This window comes from Lepidochelys kempii, chromosome 2 (assembly GCF_965140265.1).
Source record: "Lepidochelys kempii isolate rLepKem1 chromosome 2, rLepKem1.hap2, whole genome shotgun sequence".
Taxonomy (NCBI): Eukaryota; Metazoa; Chordata; order Testudines; family Cheloniidae; genus Lepidochelys; species Lepidochelys kempii.
In genome coordinates this window covers 205,158,875-205,180,114 of record NC_133257.1, presented here as the reverse complement: position 1 = coordinate 205,180,114, position 21,240 = coordinate 205,158,875, and the positions used below count along the sequence as shown (strand labels likewise).

At 43.5% G+C, this 21,240-nt stretch overlaps 2 protein-coding genes across 12 annotated transcripts in view; one reads left to right on the top strand and one right to left on the bottom strand.

Moving 5' to 3' along the window:
- The window catches only part of HACL1 (2-hydroxyacyl-CoA lyase 1), a 33,521-nt gene extending 14,358 nt beyond the window's left edge, over positions 1-19,163 (bottom strand). Inside the window, exons 1-6 of one of the 3 annotated variants that reach the window (XM_073333569.1) lie at positions 18,964-19,163; positions 15,951-16,055; positions 9,228-9,268; positions 5,221-5,301; positions 1,239-1,311; positions 668-745 (exon numbers count right to left, since the gene is read on the bottom strand). In XM_073333569.1, coding sequence (XP_073189670.1) covers positions 668-745; positions 1,239-1,311; positions 5,221-5,301; positions 9,228-9,268; positions 15,951-16,055; positions 18,964-19,038 — 453 coding nt within the window. In that variant the 5' untranslated portion in view covers positions 19,039-19,163. The other 2 variants (XM_073333571.1, XM_073333570.1) reach the window with 2 other exon arrangements.
- Positions 18,965-21,240, top strand: part of BTD (biotinidase) — a 35,323-nt gene continuing 33,047 nt past the window's right edge. For 6 of the 9 annotated variants that reach the window (XM_073333582.1, XM_073333578.1, XM_073333580.1 and 3 more), the window contains exon 1: positions 19,645-19,844. The gene's annotated coding sequence lies outside the window, so the exon portion shown is untranslated. Of the gene's footprint in view, positions 19,366-19,644; positions 19,845-20,454; positions 21,112-21,240 lie in introns of those variants that run through there. The other 3 variants (XM_073333573.1, XM_073333576.1, XM_073333574.1) reach the window with 3 other exon arrangements.

The following is a 21,240-nucleotide window of genomic DNA, read 5'->3' as shown; positions in this document are numbered from 1 at the left end:
GACAGCAACACTATCAGCTGTTATATCTGCAGTTACTAAGTCAAAATTTCCTGCTGAATTTCTGTTTAAAGTAGCATGATCCTTGAAGCCGCCATCTTCTATTACTTAGGACACCAGTGCTCCTGTTCCATAGATGCTACTGTGCTGAACTGGCACTTCTGGAAACAGTATTGCTTGTGACAGGATTTAAGTTGACAGGGTTATTGTGGTGCTGGAGCAGTGGCATGAGACTTTTCAAACCTAATCCTGGAGAGCTAAAATAAGGATGTCTCTGTGGAAATCCTAAATCTCACAAAACGAGCATCTAGCAATACTCCTTCACAGCCAAAACTGAAGAGATGAAGTACATACTGCAGTCCTAACTCCTGCACCTCTGTCACACAGAATGTCTTTTTCAAGGCTTTATCCAACTCCCATTGAAGTCAACTAAAAGATTCTTGTGGACTTCAGTGAGAGTCAGATTGAGCCCATATGCTGTTTGTAACCTTATTCCATGAACTAACATATGGGAAAGATCGCCCAAGTGTTTATAGCGACTTAACTAATCAACAAGCCCGTAGTAAATTTGTAGGATTAGGGAGTTAAATGATAACTATTTCCAAAACTTGAGGAATTAAAGAGAAGCTGTCTAAATGCTAACCATGTGTTGCTATGTACTGTTTTGTACCTTTTCAATAACAGCAGGAATAGCTTCTAGGCTGCTGGGTCTGACAGAAAATTTGCTGTATAGCCTACAAGCTTCAACCTGCAGAAGTAAAAAAAAAAGAAAAGAAAAAGGAAACATTACAAGAATCACATACTTTTTTCTTTTCTTTATAAAAGTGCTGTGGCGATTAATTCACATTTACTGTTTACAAAAGAAATAAATTCCACGGAATATCAATGCCTACAACAGCTTGTAATGCAACACGCTACAAAGAAGCATGTGACAAACTCTACCTTTCTTATCATAGAAAAAAGAGAATCTTTATCATGAAAAGAAATTAGTTTAGTCACCAAAACGGATTCAATGACGCGTCTTGCCGATTTCTGTCTTACTTCAGTATGAATGGGTGTTCTACATGCGGTGACAAAAAACAGCCAGCCTTCCAGAAAGCAAAAAGTTACAAATTCCCACAAACTCAGAAAGGCAGATCCACAGCTGATTTCAGTGGCACAATGACAATTTACACTAGCTGAGGATCTGCCTCCATTTATTTACCTGAAGCCTTTATGCAGAAAGTTATATATCTGTGTACCTGTGGGAATTCTTGGAAAGCTCCCATGATTTCCTGATTCCTGTCAGAGGAGCCTCCAACAACAATCAAAGGCCTGAAACAAGCATAAAAAATATTTTATTTTTAAAAGCAAATTTTAAAAGAGCCCCAAAACAACAACAAACACATCAAAAATCTGATTCTTAAGATATATATTTTAGGACCCAATCCTGCCTATCGCTTAATGCTTCTTGCAGAGATACTATGCACCTTCAGTTTCCATTGACCTCAATAGGAGTAGAGGGACATCAGCACTTTATATCAGACTCTAAACAGCATTCATTTGCCAAAGAGTAAACTTTTTAGTATCCTTTAGGATATTACAATTACATTTCTTCCACAGTGCACAGTCATTAGAATAAGGAATTTAGTTAAGTCTCCTTTCTCAAAGAGAGGTTAGAGATCTGCACTGAGCGTAGAGCCCTCTCCTGCACTGCAGATAAGTCATGCAGCAACAATTGGCCATACATTTTTCAGTGATGGCTATGCTTCTATCACATCAAATTTTTACAATGCACCTGAAGGAGAGAGAGATGAGCAACATTTTAACATGGCCATAGATGCTTATGTTATTAGTTTAGTTCTATATATAGTGAATGAGAGAGACAGAGTGTGTAGAAGAGAATGTTAATATGAGACATGGAATACATCTTCATGTGGGACAGATTCTTAAAACCAGTGCTGTAAGTTATAAATGCCTTCCTCCCAGGAAGGACGAAAACTAGTTCATTCAGTTTCTAGGTCAGTATGATATTTTATAAGCTGTGAAATGATGAGTTAATATGAGAAGGCCACTTAATCTGCTTTTTGAGTAAGGTTAACTCCAGCATTGCACTCCATTAGCTTTCCAGGATTTTTCTCCAAAAACATTTTCCTCTGTAAATCCTTTTTATTGATTAGAATATGCATAATAGGAGTACTTTAAAAGGCAAAACTAGAGATCCCCCAGTACATAACTCCAATCCTGGACACCACTGGGGACATTTGGATCTAAACCTTAATTTCACAAGCAGGCCACTTCTCTATAGTGAGCCAAATTAAAACTTCTGATCCAAAAGTTTTGGAATGCTGAGATTGGAACACTGTAGCTTGGTCTCATCTCGAATAAAAATCCCCATGGAAAACAGATCTGAAGCATACAAAACACCCACTTTTACCATTCTGGATGTTTTATTTTGTTGGGTGGTGGTACTTTACTTTCCTCTGAGGCGTTAGATAATAGGCTGACATCAGAAAAAGGACAACAACCTAGTTACATCATTGGTCCACTTCAGGATGACAAGTCCTATGCCAATTCCATTTAGCTTTTCCAAGTTTCATCTATTAAGAGGACTTTTCCAAAACAAAACACAGCCCTGAGAAACATTCCCTATCCCCCCAAATAAATTCATTGTACATTTCTACAGGCATACTCCCTTAAATGTTACCAATAGTAGCACTTACTACTGTGAGCAGCCTAGCCGCAGTCAAGAGCAGGTTAGGTAGGGAGAATATTGAAGTTAATGGAACTATTCACATTGCTGAGTATTTTGCTCAGCAGTAAGTGTCTGTAGGATGAGACCTTTAGCTAAGCTGAAGAAACACTGATGCAACCACAGGTTACAGTAGCATTATGAAGTGCTGCTCTTATCTGGAGTTTAATCTTCTAATTGTCATGAGCAATAATACAATCTTTCACGGCAGCTACACCATAATAAAACTATATGCACTCAAAATGATGCTGACAAAAGCAGGGAATACTGTAGATCATTTTTAATAATGGATTATATTTTTTCTGAATGGACGAAGAATGAAAGGTTTTCCCTCTTACAAGCATAATTTACAAGAGCTTCTTAAGTGTCTACTTTAATTGAGCTTACATAGCAATTAGTAACAGGGTAGCAGACTCTCAGAGGGTACATCTACACTGCAAAGAAACAAAAACCCCATGGCAGCGAGTCTCAGTGCTTGGATCAACTGACTCGGGCTCGTACTACAGGACTAAAGACAGCAGTGTAAACGTTCCCGCTTCGGCTGGAGCCCAGGCTCCAAAACTCAGTGAGGGGCAGAGGGTTCTTAAAGCCTGGTCTCCAGCCTGAGAAAGAACACCTACACTTCTTTTTTTATCCCCTTAGCACAAGCCCAACTCAGCTGACCCATGTCCGAGACTTGCTGTTGTGGTTTTTTTTTTTTTTTTTTTTGGCAGAGTAGACGTACCCAGAGTGAAATCCTGGCCCACTGAAGTCAATGGGCTTTCAGTGGGGCCAAGATTTCACCTTCAGATGTTAAAACCTTGCAAGGTAAATACTGGCAAGTTGTGCTGGCAGATGGGTCCAGTTAATTCCAACCAGAGCATTAAAGGTATAGAAGAGTCACTGCTTGTTGCAGGAAATTAGGACAGAGAGGACCCCGGAGAGAAACCATAGAAACAGCCAAGCTCAGTGAGAAAAGCTTAGACTGAGGTTTAAGGTGTATTATTATTTCTGAGTTACTAACACTAAATTAATAAATAAATAAAATAATTCAGGGTCTGTATCTCTGCTGGAAAAGGGGATAGAGACTACATGTCTACACGATGGGCAATCTAGTGCCATCGCTATGCTGCTGTAATCCCATAGTGTGAACACAGACTACAGTGAAGCGTTTCCCCCCCGCATCTCTTTAAGAACTCCACCTCCCCAGTCGACAGTAGCACTCTTCCATTGACTTAGCTGTGTCTATATCAGGGGTTAGGTCGGCATAGCTAAGGCACTCAGGGATGTGGATTTTTCACCACTGAATGAATGCATCTATTTCCATGACACCTACTACGTGTAAGGGACAAAACCATAAACATCTTGGACTAACGGTTAGTCAATTAGCGTGTAGATTGATCTGATTCTCACGATGCTATCAAATCTTCTGTCAAGCTAGAGGATAATCCACTTTCCTCATCTTCTGCCAAGGCTTCAGATTTGTGCAAGATTAAATCAGGCACGCACAACCAGTCTCTGCCAAACTGGATTTTCAGAGGGAAAGTGCAAACATCAGCCAAATATGTCTTACAAATTAACCAAAGCGATATGAAAGCTTCTTCCTAGTGACCAAACTCATCAATTATTTAAAAGCAAAGTCACACCAGGATTTTTTTTGTTCAGGCAGTTTCATATATAACCAAGTATTAGTAGCCAATTCTTGTGTGACAAGCAGTTTGGACCCTATCCGATAAACTACAAAGTTTTCTCTCCATCAGGTGATTCTGTCAGCATATGCAAACACTGCTTCCTACATACGAAAATCTTTTAAAACCGTCACTATTTGCTCTTTGCCAGCCAACTGTTTATTAACTTTATGGTCTGGTGCATATGTACCTAGTGCTATGTGATCTTCTTCCGAAAATGTTTCATGTAACTCGCTCAGCAACTTTATTTTTATTCACAGGCCAATTAAGGTTGCCATATTGGTGCGAAGACTTGTGGGGGTAAACACTATTGCTGCTGCACTGTCATCTTCATTTAATTCAACATTTAACTGTTCAACAACACGCATCAAAAACCAAACATTTTGTTATTACATAGGCCAATTTGTTCACCTCTGAAGAGAGGCAGTCATTAACCCAAAAGCATTTGTAAGCTTCTTTTTGGATTCAGAGCTGCTTCTACCAACTGCACTCATCAACAGAATATCAGAAGACTGGTTACTACCACCTCGATTTTTACATGTATCTGGGTACATTACACAGTAAATAACTGGATTTTACTGAACATATGATGTAGCAAGGCAGGAGGATTTTTATCTCTGAAAATGAGAAAAACTAAATGAGATCAGTTGTACTGAAGAAAAATGAATTCACTTCTCATTTCCAATGACAGAAATTTTTTATTAAATATCAAAAAGGCAGAAATATCTGCAATGAAGAGCAATAAACCAAAAAAATCTGAATATCAGTTTGGACAATGATTGTGCTAATACTTAGAATTAGATAGAGGAAATGTAGTCACATTACCAGCAATTCATGTTCGCATTTGCCATTCCGCCCAGAGCATGTATGAGACCTGGACCAGAAACAACAAGACATACTCCTGGCCTAGAGGCAAAATAGATCAGAAGGAAAATGAAAAATACAGAACATCAAATACAGTACAAACAAGAATTAGAAAAATGCTCAACTTCAAGAATATTAAATTTTTAGAGAGCGACAGTCAAATTGCATCATATGGATGGATGAGCTTGGAGCCAGAGAGGCAGATTAGGAATCAAGGGCTATATCTACACTAGAAACGCTGCAGTGTAGACACTACAGCGACGGAAGGAGTTCTGTCGCAGTAGTAAATCCCCCTCTCTGAGAGGTGGTAGCTAGGAAGAATTCTTACGTTGACCTCGCACTCTCTATACTGGAGCTTGGGTCAGGTTAACTACATCTCTCAGGGGTGTGAATTTTTCACACACCCCCCCCGAGGGGTGTAGCTGCGTTAACCTAACTTTCTAGTGTAGACCAGCCCTAGGATTCATCTTTACCAAGATCCTCTTTATGAAAAACAAAACAAAACACGTGGACAAGGTATGAAAGTAGTTTTCTTCAGCTTTGCAACTTGTGCAGGCTGCACTTGTAGTTAGCTCAGGACCACATAACCTATGCCAGGGGTGGGCATACTACGGCCCACGGGCCAGATCCATCCCCTCAGGGCTTTGGATCTGGCCCGTGGGATTGCCCCCCCCATGGTGTGGCAGGCTCCGCGCTGCTCTCAGAAGCTGCCGGCACCACATCCCTGTGGCCCGGATTGGGGGCGGCAAAGGGCTCCGTGTGTTGCCCTTGCCTCCAGGCACCGCCCCCCGCAGCTCCCATTGGCCGGGAACAGGGAACTGCGGCCAATGGGAGCTTCAGCGGAGGTACCTGGAGGCGTGGCAAGGGCAGCGCGTGGAGCCCCGTGGGTCCCTGTCCCGCACAGGGGCCGCACAGGGATGTGGTTCCAGCAGCTTCCTGGAGCCGTGCAGCATGGGGCCAGGGCAGGCAGGCAGTGAGCCTGCCTTGGCCCCCGGTGAGCACTGCTGCTACCCCGGAGCCACTTTAGGTAAGCGGAGCCGGGCTAGAGCCTGCACCCAAACTCCTCCTGCACCCCTACCCCCCAACTCCCTGCATCTTGCACCCTTCCTGCACCACAGCTCCCTGCCCTGAGCCCCCTGCTGCACCCTGCACCCCAACTCCCTGCCCTGAGCCCCCACTGCACCCCACACCCCTCCTGCACCCCAGCCCCCTGCCCTGAGCTCCCTCCCGCAGTCCACACTCCTCCTGCACCCCTGCCCTGAGCCCCCTCCTGCAGTCTGCGCCCCTCTGAACCCCAATCCCCTTCCCTGAGCCCTCTCATACACCCCACACCCCTCCTCTGCCCCAATCCCTTGCCCTGAGCTCGTTCCTGCACACTGCACCCCCTCCCACACCCCGCACTCCCTCCTGTACCCCAACCCCCTGCCCTGCATACAATTTCCCCACCCAGATGTGGCCCTCGGCCCAAAAAGTTTGCCCACCTCTGACCTATGCCCTGGTGGTCAAAAAGCTCCATTACTGTGACTGCCTTTAACCACATCTGCTCCATCACTGGCAGCCTATTATTTGGAAGACAGTGGGAGGTTTAGTCCCTGGCTTGAGCTACCATGATCATACTGTGCTCACCCAGGGTGTCCTGCATTGGTTGCCTCTATTGGTTGATTTAAATTGCCACTGCTGATATTTAATGATGTAGATCCAGGGAGTATTTGAGACATCCCCTTGAATCTCAGCCTGATGGGTTTGTGTGTTCAAGCCACCTTCTTTTTAAGATTCTCCATCACAGAACACTGAAATGTAAGTGAAGGATCTTAGGGTGAGGAATTTGCGGTCCCTGAAATCTGTCTCATTTCTTTTCACTTTTAAAATCCTAAATATTTTGTATTCTAGAAGATGTTTTGTTTAATTTCACCACTGCTAGCCATATATATATATATATATATATATATGAAAGAGAGAGAGAGAGAGAGAGACTTTTCCCTCTCCATTTTGCCTTCTCTCCCCATCTCTTTGTCAGATGTCCATGATTAAATTATATTTATTTTTTAAGATTTTAGGAGTTTTAAATGTATTTAAATTTTTCATTAAAATATACAGCACCCAGAGGAGTTCAATAGAGTAGGAGGGTAGGATGTGTACAGAGTACTGGGCCCTTTACAGAATAATTCATAATATATAAAGCTACATGAAGACAACATTAATACCGAACACTTAAAGGGACAGCGTCGACCTAAAAACATCATTTTGTCTGATTTTTTTTTAAGCCTTCAGTTGTTAAAAGTAACACAGGCACTATAACTGGAAAAAGGAGTGTGTTTATTTTCTGCATTTTACAGCACTATGTCTAGTTGGTTTCACTTTTTCCCCTCTTATAAACAGTCCTCTAACTTTATACATATGTGTGGGGGGAGCGGGGGGTGGGGTGGAGAATTGACACAACAGAGGACAGATTTTTTTTTTTTTAAATAAGGAAACAATTATAAAAAACAGTGCAGAGGGATTCAGGAGCATCAACAGAACATGAAAGCTACTATTAATTCATATTTGGTATTGATTAGATTTCAGGTTGACAGTGTCCCCTTGAACACTCCATTTCCATTCCACTTTCCATTCCACCTGAATCCTGCTCAATGATCAAGGGAAAGTGGCATTAAGATATCTTTGTGCTTCCGCTATTCTCAGCTCATCCTCAACATTAGTAAGAGCAGCTTCTAACTATACTTGGCTATAAGTTAACAGCCCTTAAGGGGCCATTCTTGTAGCACAGAATAGCTAGAGTATGGTAGCAATCTGGCCCTGCCCCCTACACCAGTGGCTATGGGGTTGTGGTGGGGAAGAGTCATCACAGAGCCATTACGCTGGCCTTATGCTAAGTTGGAACACGTTTTATGGCAGTGATAGAGTGGCCAGTTCCACTAGCTTTACAGACCCTTTACATGGCAAAACAGAAAACTGGGCTCTTTATTAAACATTTATTCAGAGAAGAAAAATCAAACTATCAATATTTCATGTCATATGTCTAACTCTGAAATGGACGAAGGTGTAGCAGATCTCCCATCCTCTGACAAAGACATAGCACACCTCCCATACTGCAGTAAACGGTGGTAGCTTTAGTTTTTTTATATGAGTGTCTTGGGCTTACGGTGTTGCATTAGTATTTGGAGGTTAAAGAGAAAGTAAAACTGAAGAAAAAGTTATAAGAGTGGCAATGTTGTCTCTCTCCCAGTGAGACTTAACCACTCAATTTGTGCACGTCACTGTTCTTGCGTTGTGACTTACATCGACAGCAAAGCTGATGCAGCAGTGAACTGCTAACTGTAACTCTAGATTTATGTTCCAACTATCACAACAGCATCTCCATGCAATAACATGCAGCTTGCGTAAGTGCTAACCTTACACAGTTTTGAGTATAGAGCTTAATCATTCACTTAATATTTATTAATACAGCAGGGCTACGTGCCATGCATGTTCTAAATACTAGTTATGTTATTGTGCCCCTCTCCCAAACTGAAAAGAAATTCATTTGGCCAATTTTAACTTAGATGTAAGTTTTAAGAAACAAAATGTTGGTGGGTTTCTATACATGAAAATAACTGATTTAGTTACCTCAAATAAGACTAACTGAGATGGTGCATTTTTGAGCATATAGTTCATTTATCTGAAACTGTAAACTAATCTCACTTCCATTCCTCAACGGATAATTTAACTTCCTGAAGTCACTAGTGGCTAAATCTCAACTTAGGTTAAGGAAGTTAATAGATGCAAAATGATATACAGATATTTACACTCAATCTGTGTAAATATAGATACATCTATGCACTTCTCCTGTGTCATTACGAAGAGGCACCCTTTAGCTTTACAGTCTTACTCCATTTGCCTTAACTCATACATCATTTCCAAAAATAGAACTGAAAATGCCCTAGCTCAAACAATTCCCGTGTTTTATATAAAATAAATATGCAGCTTACCTTCCTGTCAGGTACCCAACAGCAGAGGCAGCATAGCAAGCCTATTGAAGAGCACACAAGGTTACTTACACATATCCACATTTCAGCTTCTCCACATACCAAAACTTTTAATCATAAAATTTAAATTAATTAGCAGCTTAAACATAAGAATTGTTCTGATTAATGGATCTTACACTAAGGTAACATCCCATAGCCATCCCTTCCAAAGGTTATGAGTAAGGGTGCATTGTATACACTATTAAACAGGACACTCCCAAGGATCTGCAAATACCCTTTAGCTAGGGGTCTGTAGCCAAAGGCTGAGTGACTACACACTTTCGTGGAAACACAAAAACAAGCATCCTCCTTTTCCCTCCAGACTCTTCTTCTGCATGCTCATTCATGTCATGGAGGTTGATGACATTTATTTTTTTCATCTCCTTTTTTTGTGTTCCCACCTGCTATTGCACCAGGATATTGCATCAATAGAATCTGTAAGATGGGTTTTAAAATAGGAGACTGAATGTGCTTCGGTCATTAAAATGATCACTTTTACCTAAAGGCTTAATCAGCTGAAAATGTTGGAAAACCGGTCTTCCCAAGTAAATTTCTACGGTCTTAGAGGCTAAGTGGTTGGCAGTGGGACATAAATAGGAAAGGCAACTAACAGGAGGGTATAAGTCATTCCAACTAGATATCGTTAGACTCCATGAGCCAAATTCAGAAATTATGTGTAAGGAGATTTAAATTACACATTGGTAAGCAGATACAAATCCAAGGGAATGTAAATTACACAGAGAGGGCCAGAAGAGGGTGTAGGTTTCACAACTTAGACTCTGATGAATTTGGCCCAGTCTTTTGTGTACAGCAGTGCTCCCTGGGACAATGAGGCCAGAAAATTGTCAAACTGCCCCTCCTTATCCTCTGACTTTTTTTTGATGCCATGATAAATCTGGGCTCCTTTTGTATTTTTTTAAGTTGCTTTTCTGGCCACCGATGAACTGGTCATACGGTGAACATCTGGAATTTACTATAATAGCAATAAGCATTTACATCTTGTTTTCCTCAATGCGGATTGAGGGAACTTGACAGAAAATAACTGTAGAATATGTTCTACTGTTTGTACACTTTCACAAATCTTTTACAAGGAGATGAGAAAAACATAAATGAACTGTCATCTATTTCTTGAGTATTAATGTGACAAATTTCTTCCCCTTCTGCTGAAAACATGTCAATGTACAAATGTTTACAGATGACATTTGGAGTGGATGTTCCATTAACAAAGTTCTTTGTACCTCAGAAGCCAGGTGTCATGGCAACAACACATTTTCTAAATGAGTGGCAAAATAAAACAGCATGTAAAATACTACTTCAGATACAGCGATTGCCTTTAAAATTTTCAGTTTTGCTTTTTCAAGTGGATAACATTGCAGCGCTACCTGTACCAAGTACAGGGTAATACTGTGAACATCATTGTGATGGCAATCGTAAAGATTTTATGGTGAACGCTGTACACAACTTAGTACAGGCCAAGGCACTTTCTCTTTCACAAAAACAACAACAACAACAAACAGTGACTGCACTCCTGTTATATATTAACTTAAATATTAGAGCTGAACAAAATTTTTGCAACAAATAGTAAATTTGCAGAAACATGCACTTTTGGGGCAGCAAAACTATTCACAATTTGGGCCACATTCTGCAAATGGTTTCAGCTGAAAAAAATTGGATTTTTTTATGTGTTTTTTTTTCGACCATATTGAAAACAAAACATTTTGACTTTTCATTTTGAAATTTAGCTATTTTTTAAAAGTGAAAAATTCCCCAAAATGATGGAGAGGCAGCAGGGCCAAATTTGAGTGGAATTGTGACCCCATATGGCAGGCTGCAACACCCAGAGGAGGGAGCCACTGATGCAGGTGAATGTGGGGTAGGTCGCTCTTCAACACCCCCTTCCCCACTACTGGGGCTACCCCTCTGCACTAGGCTCAGAGAAGTTACTTCTGGGGGAGTTCTGTCTCACTGCACGTGCGCAGAATTCATGTTCCCTGCAGATTTCTTTGCTTCCCCACAGAAAAATGACTTCTGCCAGGGAAGCTGAAAAAGTGGTCACATGCCCCTTCCTGGCAGGATAGGCAGGTTGGTTCAGATACCCGGAGCAGCCAGTAGAGATGTAAATCACTCGGGGGGAGTGGGGGTGCGGGGGGGACAGGGAAGGGGGAGCTGGGCAGTCCTGTATGTGACAGACAGACAGACTGCGTTCCTCTTGCTTGCTACTGCGACATGCTCAGTGTGGAGGGGCAGGGCTTCAGGCTGTTTCTGAGGTAGGTAGGTGTGGGACAGGTTCCGTCCCCTCAGGCAGAGCAGAATGTAGCAGGCTGCCTGCTTAGTGAATTATTCCCCTTGTCTTTGTGAATTCCCCCAGGAGTATAAAACAGGTGTAAAAGTTTTAAGGCTCCTTTACATTGTCAGAGTGCTGTAAGGACAGTAGAGCCTTATAAATGCTTATGGTGCTTCAGTGATAACAACCGGTTTAACTTTTTGGACTGAAAAAAAAAATTTCTTATCAAAATGTGCTCCATGAACTGTTTGCTAATTCCTTTTCTGGAGATGGTCAGTCGCCAATATAAATTGAGAGTTTGATTCCCCAGTCCTCACTTGCTCTTCAGTTGCCTGTGTTGTAACACTCAGCATACGGCTGCATGTATTTGTTGACTAATAACTAGAAATAAAGGGTTAAACCTATCTACATTACTATTAGGCACAGGGGTTTGGGGATTTCCTCCAATGCTCCCCACTTTCATTCTCCAACCATTGTATTGTAGTTTAAATAAATTACCAAAATAACTGGAACCAAAGTGATTATATTGCATTATTTTGATAAATAAAATATGCAGAATTTTAAAATAGCGTGTGCAGAATTTAATTTTTTGGTGCAGAATCCCCCAGGAGTAGAGAAGTGTCTGTTCGCCTAGGGCTCAAGGATGGGTTAATCCAGTCCTGATGATTGCTCTCTATAAATAGACTGTGGGGTAAACACGAGGCACAAGAACAAACGGGTATAAACTGACCATAAATAAGTTCAGGCTTGAAATTAGAAAAAGGTTTCTAACCATCACAGAAGTGAGCTTTTGGAACAGCCTTGCACTTGGAGTTGCTGGGGAAAACATCTTAATTAGTTTTAAGAGAAAGATGGACAATTAATTCCAATTAATAGTCTGGATTAATAGAGATTCCTTGAAATGAAAAAAAAAAAAAACCCATAAAAAGAATCCAAGAAAAGGATCAAAGAAATTTCTTATACACTGATGCCATCTACAGAAACAGCAGAGAAACAGAAATCTGAGTGCCCGTATGAGAAGGGTCCAATAGAAATAAGAGGGTCAGCCCTCTTCAATAATTACTGAAAACCAGGTATAAAACTGAGGTCAGCAGGTGGGACCTCAGAGTTTTCTGAGCCCACCAAAGAAGGTGTTGAACTCATAAAGAGCTACCAGACACTTGGACCAACCACGTGACCAGCTCTCCCCTGTCCTAAGCATAACTAGGATTGAGCAGAAGTTGGAAGATTTCATTTTAGAGACTGTATGTCACTTCATGTTCTTTAGTATATAAGTAACTGAAAGGTACCTTGTTGAATCTGTACTCTTTCTAATGAGACCTGAAGGAACCAAATTTTGTATTTCAACTAAGTGATACTATACACTTGTTATTCCTTTGCAAAACAAAGTAAATTGGCCTTGGAGTGCCTCAAACAATAACTTTAGTCCATTACTTTTGATGTATTCAAATTGAATACCAGAAGTAGCAGGGAGCACATTCATAAGAGTTCCTTAAATCAAGGTGCATCCTCATTCCCAGGAGATTCATTTAAACTGCAATAAATACTGAAGGACTGATAAGTGATAAGTAAATGTAATCTTGGTGATTTATGGTCTTCTATGATATAGCTGCTGGACCCCATCGCTGGTCTATATTAATCACTTGCAAGACTGCATGTATATTTTGTGTTCAGTAAATGACTGGAACATTTGGTGTATCTAAACTTGAACTATTGATTATACACCCATATGAGTCTTGATGAATGAATACACTTGTTGATTGGCTAAGAATAACTAAGTTTCCTGATTTGAGAAATACTGTCCAAGTTTCAAGTTGACCTGAGAAGAACCCAGTGTTAAACTTAGTAAGTTATCACTCTCTAAGCTAAATAAAAAGCAGTTATCCTAATTAAATACCATTCACATGTTGGCTTTAATATTTAATTGGCAAATCTAATTTTTTTTTTTTTTTAGATTTCATCTTTAAAACCTAAGTGGCACCTGGGCAAAATCATTAAACTGACTCCCATTCACGCTTACGTGATACAGTTGCAATAAGCAAACAGGAATGTTTTGATGTGCTCCATTAATGTGGCCGGTGCAAGAGGTCACTGGGACAGAACAAATATGCTACCAATGGAAAGAGAAATGTGACCCACCACTTAGTCATTTTTCTTAATCACATTGAAAACAAAGCTCAACTTAACATAGGATCAGATGTTCATCTATCGCCACCTCTACCAGAAAGGTATAGCAAGAGCTCAGAGAAGAGGAAATTTGAAATGATGGACATAACACTTTAAAAACATTTGAAAGAATGAGGAATTAATGATAACGGGGTGGGGGCGGATAAAGAACAATGAATGAAGTTAAGAAAAGGAACATTTAGGCTAAATGTGAGCATAAACTGACAGTGAAATATGTAAGACTGCAGAAAGGTCTCCCAAAGGAAGGGGCTGAAGTCATCACCTAGTATGTTTAAAACAGTGCACAGAACACTAGAAAATGTATTAGAGAGAACAATTGTGCACATACAGGGAGATGGAGTAAATGACCTAATAAGTCTTTTTCATTTCTAATTTCTATTGCTGGGACCCTGGAACACAAACTCCAGGAACACTCACCAATTTTATCGAAACTCCCAGTAAAACAAAGGTCACTTATGACTAAGGCTAAGATTTTGTCACAGATATTTTTAGTAAGAGTCACAAACAGGGCACAGGCAATAATGAAAAATTCACGGAAGCCCGTGACCGGTTGCGACATCCCCTCTGGTGTTATCTGGATTGGTGATCTGCTAGGTCACTCCAATCCTTGACTCTGGGAGCCAGCCTTACCCTACTCTGCTGTGAGAGCCCCCACTCCTGGGCTGTTCACGCACAGTCTCTGGCATGTAAGCTGCTCCTTGGACACTAGCCAATACCTCCAGCCCCCTAGGAACCTCCATCTTGCAGTGTCCACTTATGCCTGCTGGACACTGCAAGCTTATATGAGTTCATCAATTTAACAAAGAAATTAATATGTACCGGGCTTGTTATCCCAAAGGGAATCTCTGACACGCTTCAAACCAAACGCACGGCTTCAGGTGGAACAAACAGATTTATTAACTACAAAGATAGATTTTAAGTGGTATTAAGTGATAGGCAGAAAGTCCGAGTGGTTACCGAAAAGAAAATATAAGCATGCAGTCTAAACTCTCAAGCCTATTAGATTGGGCAACATCTAGACTAAGCATTTTTTCTCACCCCACTGGATATTACAGTCGTTAATATACAGGTTTGTTCCTTAAACCTGTGCCACTCTCCTCTGTTGGAGTCTTGTCTTCTTCTCAGTGTCTTAGTTGCTTGCAGCGAAGGTGGAGGGCAGGAGAAGGGCCCAGTACGCGTCCACTGTCTGTTTTATACCCTCAGTCCATGTGTTTGGGGAGCACAAGTCGAGGCATGTCTGGGGGGCATTGCTGAGTCTCTGCAGGGAAGGCTGAGCAATTTCACCTGCATGAGGCCACACCAGGGTATCATTGCATTGTAGTTCCCTTGCTGGACAATGGCTGTTGATGGGTTGTTTGACACCCCGCCTTGGCGTTGGTTACTTTCCTTGCTGTTGATTCTGGGGAGCTAATATCTGGATGATTTCCCAACTTACAGCATGTTTTGGTGACCACCATACAATACAATTCTCATAACTTCATATGCATTAATGATACACATATATGGATAGAGAAATGACTTTCAGCAGATCATAACCTTCCCCCCCCCCCAATACATATAAAGCATGCCTTGTAAGGTAAGATCACGATCATATGAAAATGAGGAATATGGGGTTTACAATATGCTCCTCCAAGGTACAGAATGTCACACCAGTCTCTGAGTTTTACTAAAAATATCCATGACAAAATGGGGAGCCTAGGCATCTGCCGGTGGGCTGCGAGCTCCAGGGTCCCCCTCCGCTGGTGGCTCCAAGCTGTTGGGGTCCCCCTTGTTGCCCATGGTGGTGGGGGTTCCCCACAGCTCCCTGCCTCAGCAGGCAACCCTGCAGCTCCCAGCCAGCTCTGGCTGAAGTCAGAGAGGTCTTTGGAAGTCACGGATTCCTTAACTTGTGACTAAATCGCAACCTTACTTATGACCCCTACCTTAGCACTGATTAAAACTGCTGCAGGAGTTGGGAACTCCAACAAGTACAGAGCCTCAGGTTCCAGTCCTGCAGAACTCCTGAGTTCCAAAAGCATGAAGCTAAGCTTCTGTGCTACTGCACTCCTGTTGAGTTTGGGTACTCTATTGTAAGCTCCTGATTACCAAAATCATAGATTTTATGAGTGTTTCATGGGCACCTGAAAGGTATTTATAAAGCAGAGATTCAACTGTAAAACATATAGCTAATACAAAAAGAAAAGGAAGGATGACTAGTCCACAACATATATACTTACAGCTTGTTCATTTCTCATTCCTATATATTTTATTCCAATTGCTTGGGCTGCAATTGCAATTTCAGTCACTGGAATACCAACAATACCAAACATGTATTCAATGTTCTGAAATAAGAATTAAAAAAAACCTGAATTATTTCCAAAATTGATGCACAACGATCAGATCTCTGAAATTTCTTCTGTGTAGTGTGCCTATCTTAAATCCTAATAAAGTACACAATCACATAAAAACAAAGAGGTTGAAGTGCAATAATACCACATCAAGATCTCAAGAAAAAGATAGATATCACTTATGCATATTGCTTGTTCTCCAGTAGGATGTAATTACAATAGATCCTTACACTTTGGTCTTAAAAAACAAGGTTTCTATTATAAATATTTTCCTTTTAAACAATTAACTTTTCCCCCCACCAAACTATATTTTAATTGGCATTTCAATAGTGATTCAAATATAAGATTACTAGCATGTTCTTAACAAATACAGTGGTCAATTGTGAATAAAAGTATAACAATAAAATTTATGGGGGAAAAACATCACCCCAGGCAAACAGTAATACACAATCCAACCCTTGTGTATCCATATAGTCTAGGGTGGGAGAACAGTTTCAAGAGATTCCAGGTCTTGTACCAAATTGGTTATTTGTTTCCTCGGTAATAGATAAGAAAGTTCTTCTATCCTGTTATGTTTAGTCTAAAATTTAAAATCATTGTGTAGTCAGGCACAGATTTCCCTACTATAGAACTGAAGCCAAACACTGTGTGTTCTGGTTGGTTGACAAAGTCTCTCTCCCCTCCCCTTAGTGGGAAAAATGCATTGAGTAGGCCCTTAACAAAAAGGCATCGAAGACTCTTATTTAAGTGTCCAGGCCAAGTGCTTGTGTCACAGTCAAACTACAGCAAGCAATGGATTCATAACAAAATCAAAATTAAAAATTGTAAGTGAACCGAGAAGAGAGGAGGATGGGTGTGCTAAACTGATAAAGATTGAAAAGATGGGGTGCAGGTAGTGCGGCTGAACTGATGGAGTGTTGCACTGATGGAGAATGAGGGCAGCTGAAATGATGGGGGGAGCAAAGGCTTAGTGGGGGTAAAATTAATTGCTGGACAAGGGATGGGTAGATGTGTGGTTGAGAGCTCCTTCAGGAGGGGCCAAAATCACCTTACTCAATGGATCTGGGCGAGTAAATAACACTACTTGTTCAAAAACCAGAAGAGAGACCAACACCCCCTCCCCCTTCCCACAGCCTTTTTTTTTTTTTTTTTTTTTTAAATCACCTCATGATTTTGTATCTCTTCAGAGGGTTTGACTCATTATTTTTGATCTCTTGTAGCTGGCACTACTGGCATTTCTCTGCTCCATCTCATTTGGGCTTCCCAGTGCACAGTATGTTAGGGAAGTATGATGGCTTTGCTGCAGATAGCAGGATACTTTACCTGGGATAAACTGATAACCAATGAACTAAGGGTATGCTCCTTTCCTGTAACCATTTATTTAATAATTAACTTAATAAGAGAGCCATAGTACAAATGTCATTAAAGGTTTTTAGACAAACTGTCCCAACTTTGAGCTGTTTCAAATCAGGAGAGGATATGCAAGTTTGAAAACTATTATAAAATAATAGTAAGTATGATGATGAGGTAGGCGTTTAAACCAAGACCTGGTCTACACTACAGGGTGATGTGGTAACCTGCCTTGTTTCAACTTATCTGAGGAAGCATCTTCACTTAAATTTGGCTTCTGCTGACGTACATGCCTCACTAGCATGACTTAATAACACCACCTCCTCCAGCAGCATGGTCATGATAGATGTAATTAAGTTGATGCAGAGTTAACGTGGACCCTGTGTTACTTATGTCAACTGCTGCTGGCTTTTGGGAGCCATCCCACAATGCCCCACACTGAGAATGCAACTGATACAAGTGTTCCCACTGAGAACACACCCCACTGACAAAGGAGCCAAGTGTGCACATACAAGCAATTTAATAACAACAATGGCTGTATGTTGATGCAAGTTAGGTCAACATCATTTTGTACTGTAGACATGGCCCCAGAGGCAGGGAGTGGGCAAGCTGATAATTCAAGAAAGCTGTACAACTGCCAGTAAAGGTCTCTCTGCATGAGAGCAAAAGAGCATTTCCAAGTTACATCAGCCTCTGGACAATGACACAGCCAGCTGAGATTATTTTAAACTGTGTATATACACAGACATTGAGAGGTTTTCAATCTAAACTAGATTACAGGAAAGGAGCATGCCCCTAGTTTGCTCGTTATGAGTTTATCCCTGGGTAAAGTATCAGGCTAACGGCAGCAAAGGCATGATACTTCCCTATTGTACTGTGAACGGGGAAGCCCAAATGAGACTGAGCAGAGGGATGCCAGTATTGCCAGCCGCAAGAGATCTAAGCTGATCAATGCCACACAAAACCTGCCTACCTGAAGAACTCGGTTAAGGCACTGGACTGCTGCAGCCCCAGGGCTAGCTGCTCAATCTTTTTGTACCTCCATTACCCCAAGTTCACCAATGGTAAAATTATTTCCCTCCCACCTTTTGCTCCTCTCTCTGGACTGTCCGACTGCATTAGCCATGCACACGGTGCCTCGCTGTAATGCCAACACCACCTAGCTCCCTTGGTTACCTTCCATGCAGCCCCCTGGATATCTTCACGCCAGGGCGACGCACCTAGGCGAGGCTCTCAGCATGTAACTGGCTCCCAGGAGCTGGGCTGTTGGGAACAGCTTTGCCACCATTCAAGCTCTTAGAGCACAGGGGTCTTCCCCAGCACCTGCCACTGTCTGCTGCCTAGGAGGTAGGTGATGGCACAACACATGTTCCTCCCACAGGGCCAACCGCTTGGGAGGGGAGAGCCGGTGGCTGGTTTCGAACCCATATCAGTCAGGGGCCAGCGCGGAGCGCTAATTACTACACCACGCGATCTGACCCTTCCCCCTTCCCGTAGGGGAAGTACTTCCGGTTACCGTCGGGGGTCAAGGCTCAGCCTGGAGCACTCTTACTTGTGTCTTTAGGGCCTCGGCGACGAGCTGAGCCCCGCTGACACATCCTTCCTCCGCAGCGCCGTGGGGAGCCATTGCCGTCGTCCCGCTCGCTCAGAAGCGGTCCGCGTTTAACAGCAGCCCGCAAGCGCCCAGCAGCGCCAGGTCGCCCCCCGGGCCGAAGGTGCTGCAGCTTCCAACCAATCAGCAAAGTCTTTCGCTCTGATTGACACTTACGTGCAGTCAAGGGTGCACCACCCAGCGTGACGGGAAAAGGAAGCGGGAGCACAGCTGTTGGTTGGGAAGGATACGCTCCCGCGCACGAGGCGGAGGCTTGAACCAAAGGCTGTCGATTGGCTCGCAGCTGTATCGGAGCTGGCCAATCAGAGGCAGGGAAATTCTTGCCGCTAGCTGTAGGCGAGGGTATGAGAAAGGACCCTCCCCTCCCCCCCCCCCCCCTGTTGCGGCAAGGAGGAGGGCAAGTAAAGAATGAAAGGCCACAGTCGCTTGCGGGCGCGTGCGTGCGTGAGAACGTGGGCAGCTCGAGCTCCGTGGAAGCCGACCAATGAGAGGAGCGGCGTGCCGCTCAACAGCGGACGCCGGGAGGGGGCTCGCGGGGAGGGGCTGCTCCTGAGGCGGCGGAGGGGCGGGCCCGAGGGGAGGGGCTGCTCCTGAGGCGGCGGCGGCGGCGGCGGCGGAGGGGCGGGGCTGGTGGGAGGGCCGGGGACAGACCAGTCCCGAGCGCGCGCGGTCCGGCCTCGCCCAGGTGCGCGTTGCGGAGCCGAGTTTCCCGTGTGAACAGGGCCAGGCCGACCCGCCCTAAGTCACTGGTCGCAGCCGTGAGCAGGGAGCGATCTGCCCTGGGCCTGGGGCGGAGGGGCCGCGCTGAGAAACAGCCTGAGGTGAAGAGCTCCCTGCCCTCTTCCCCCGAGTCGTTCCAGGGAGGGAGTGGCCCCGCTGCAATAACTGAGGGGCCGTGGCTGGCTCCAGGGCTGTAGTATTGCCCTGTGGGGAAGGTCTCGGAGCACTGCACTGCTCCCTTTAGGGTCATGGGGCTCCACCGGCCTCGGCTACACTTACAGATGTACAGCGCTGGGCGTTAAACCCGCCTTCCTACAGCTGAGTAGGGAAAGCGCTGCAGTCTGTCCACGCTGCCAGCGCACTAGCCAGGCCCCGTTTGCCGCCGCATTGGGAGCGGTGCATTATGGACAGCTATCCTAGCATTCAAGTGGCTGCAACGGTGCTTTTCAAAGGGGGGTGGGGTGGAGTGTGATGGGGAGAGAGAGTGGGGGTTTTGGGGGGGGGTGAGAGTGTGTCAGCATACTATCTTGTAAGTGCAGACCCCCTCCCTCCCCCGCCTCTCTCTCACTCACTGAAAGCAAATGGCAGCTGTTCCTCTTCTTTCTCATAGGTGAGATAAGCAGCTGCTAGCCACAGTGGACTCCAACCCCCCCCTTCCCCTCCCTTCAAGCAAACCTTAGCTGTCAGCACTCCAAATGGAGACACCCCCCCCCACCTGCCTCTCACTCATTCAAAGCAAACAGTAGCTGTATGTGTTGTTTTGATAAGCAGCCCCTGAAACAGAGCTTTGAATGGCATCCACAGTTCACAACAAAACAAGAGAGGATGCATCAGTTAAAAGGATTATCGGGTGTTTCCTGGGGTCAGTCAGTGCATAATATACTCCCCCTTTTATGCTGGAGCGTCTCAGCCAATGCGCAACAGCTGTTAATCATCTCAGAGAGGTGGAGTACTAGGAGCCCTGTAGCCCCAGAGACACAGCACTGTATATGCCTTGCCAGTGTGGACAGGGAGTGAGGTACAGCACTCTGGGTGGCTTTATTGCACTGTAACTTGCAAGTGTAGGGATTTTTTTATTGCAGTGTTAACATACTCTTGGTGAGCAAGAGTGGCTAGGCTAATGTCAAGCCCCATAGCCATAGTCTAAGTCTGCACTGTCCACTAAGCCTGGACTTTGATTCGGATTTGAACTCAAGCCCCTCTTCTGTCCACATACAAATCAATCTGGTTTGGGTTAGGAAGCACTCAGGACCCAAGACCCAGCACCCTGCTAGAGGGGAGGGTCAGAGCCCAAGTCCCAGTCTGACTCAGGTCCCAAGACTTGTCATTTTCAATGTGGATACAGCTGCCGCTGCAGGCCCAATTCAGGTCAGTCTAGTGCAGTATGGATGTGTTAGCATGACTGAGACCCCTAGGGCCAGCAACTGTAAACCCAGCTTTATAATGCAGTGTGGCTGCTTAAGCCTGGGCATGGAAACAAGCCTAAGTCCCACAGAC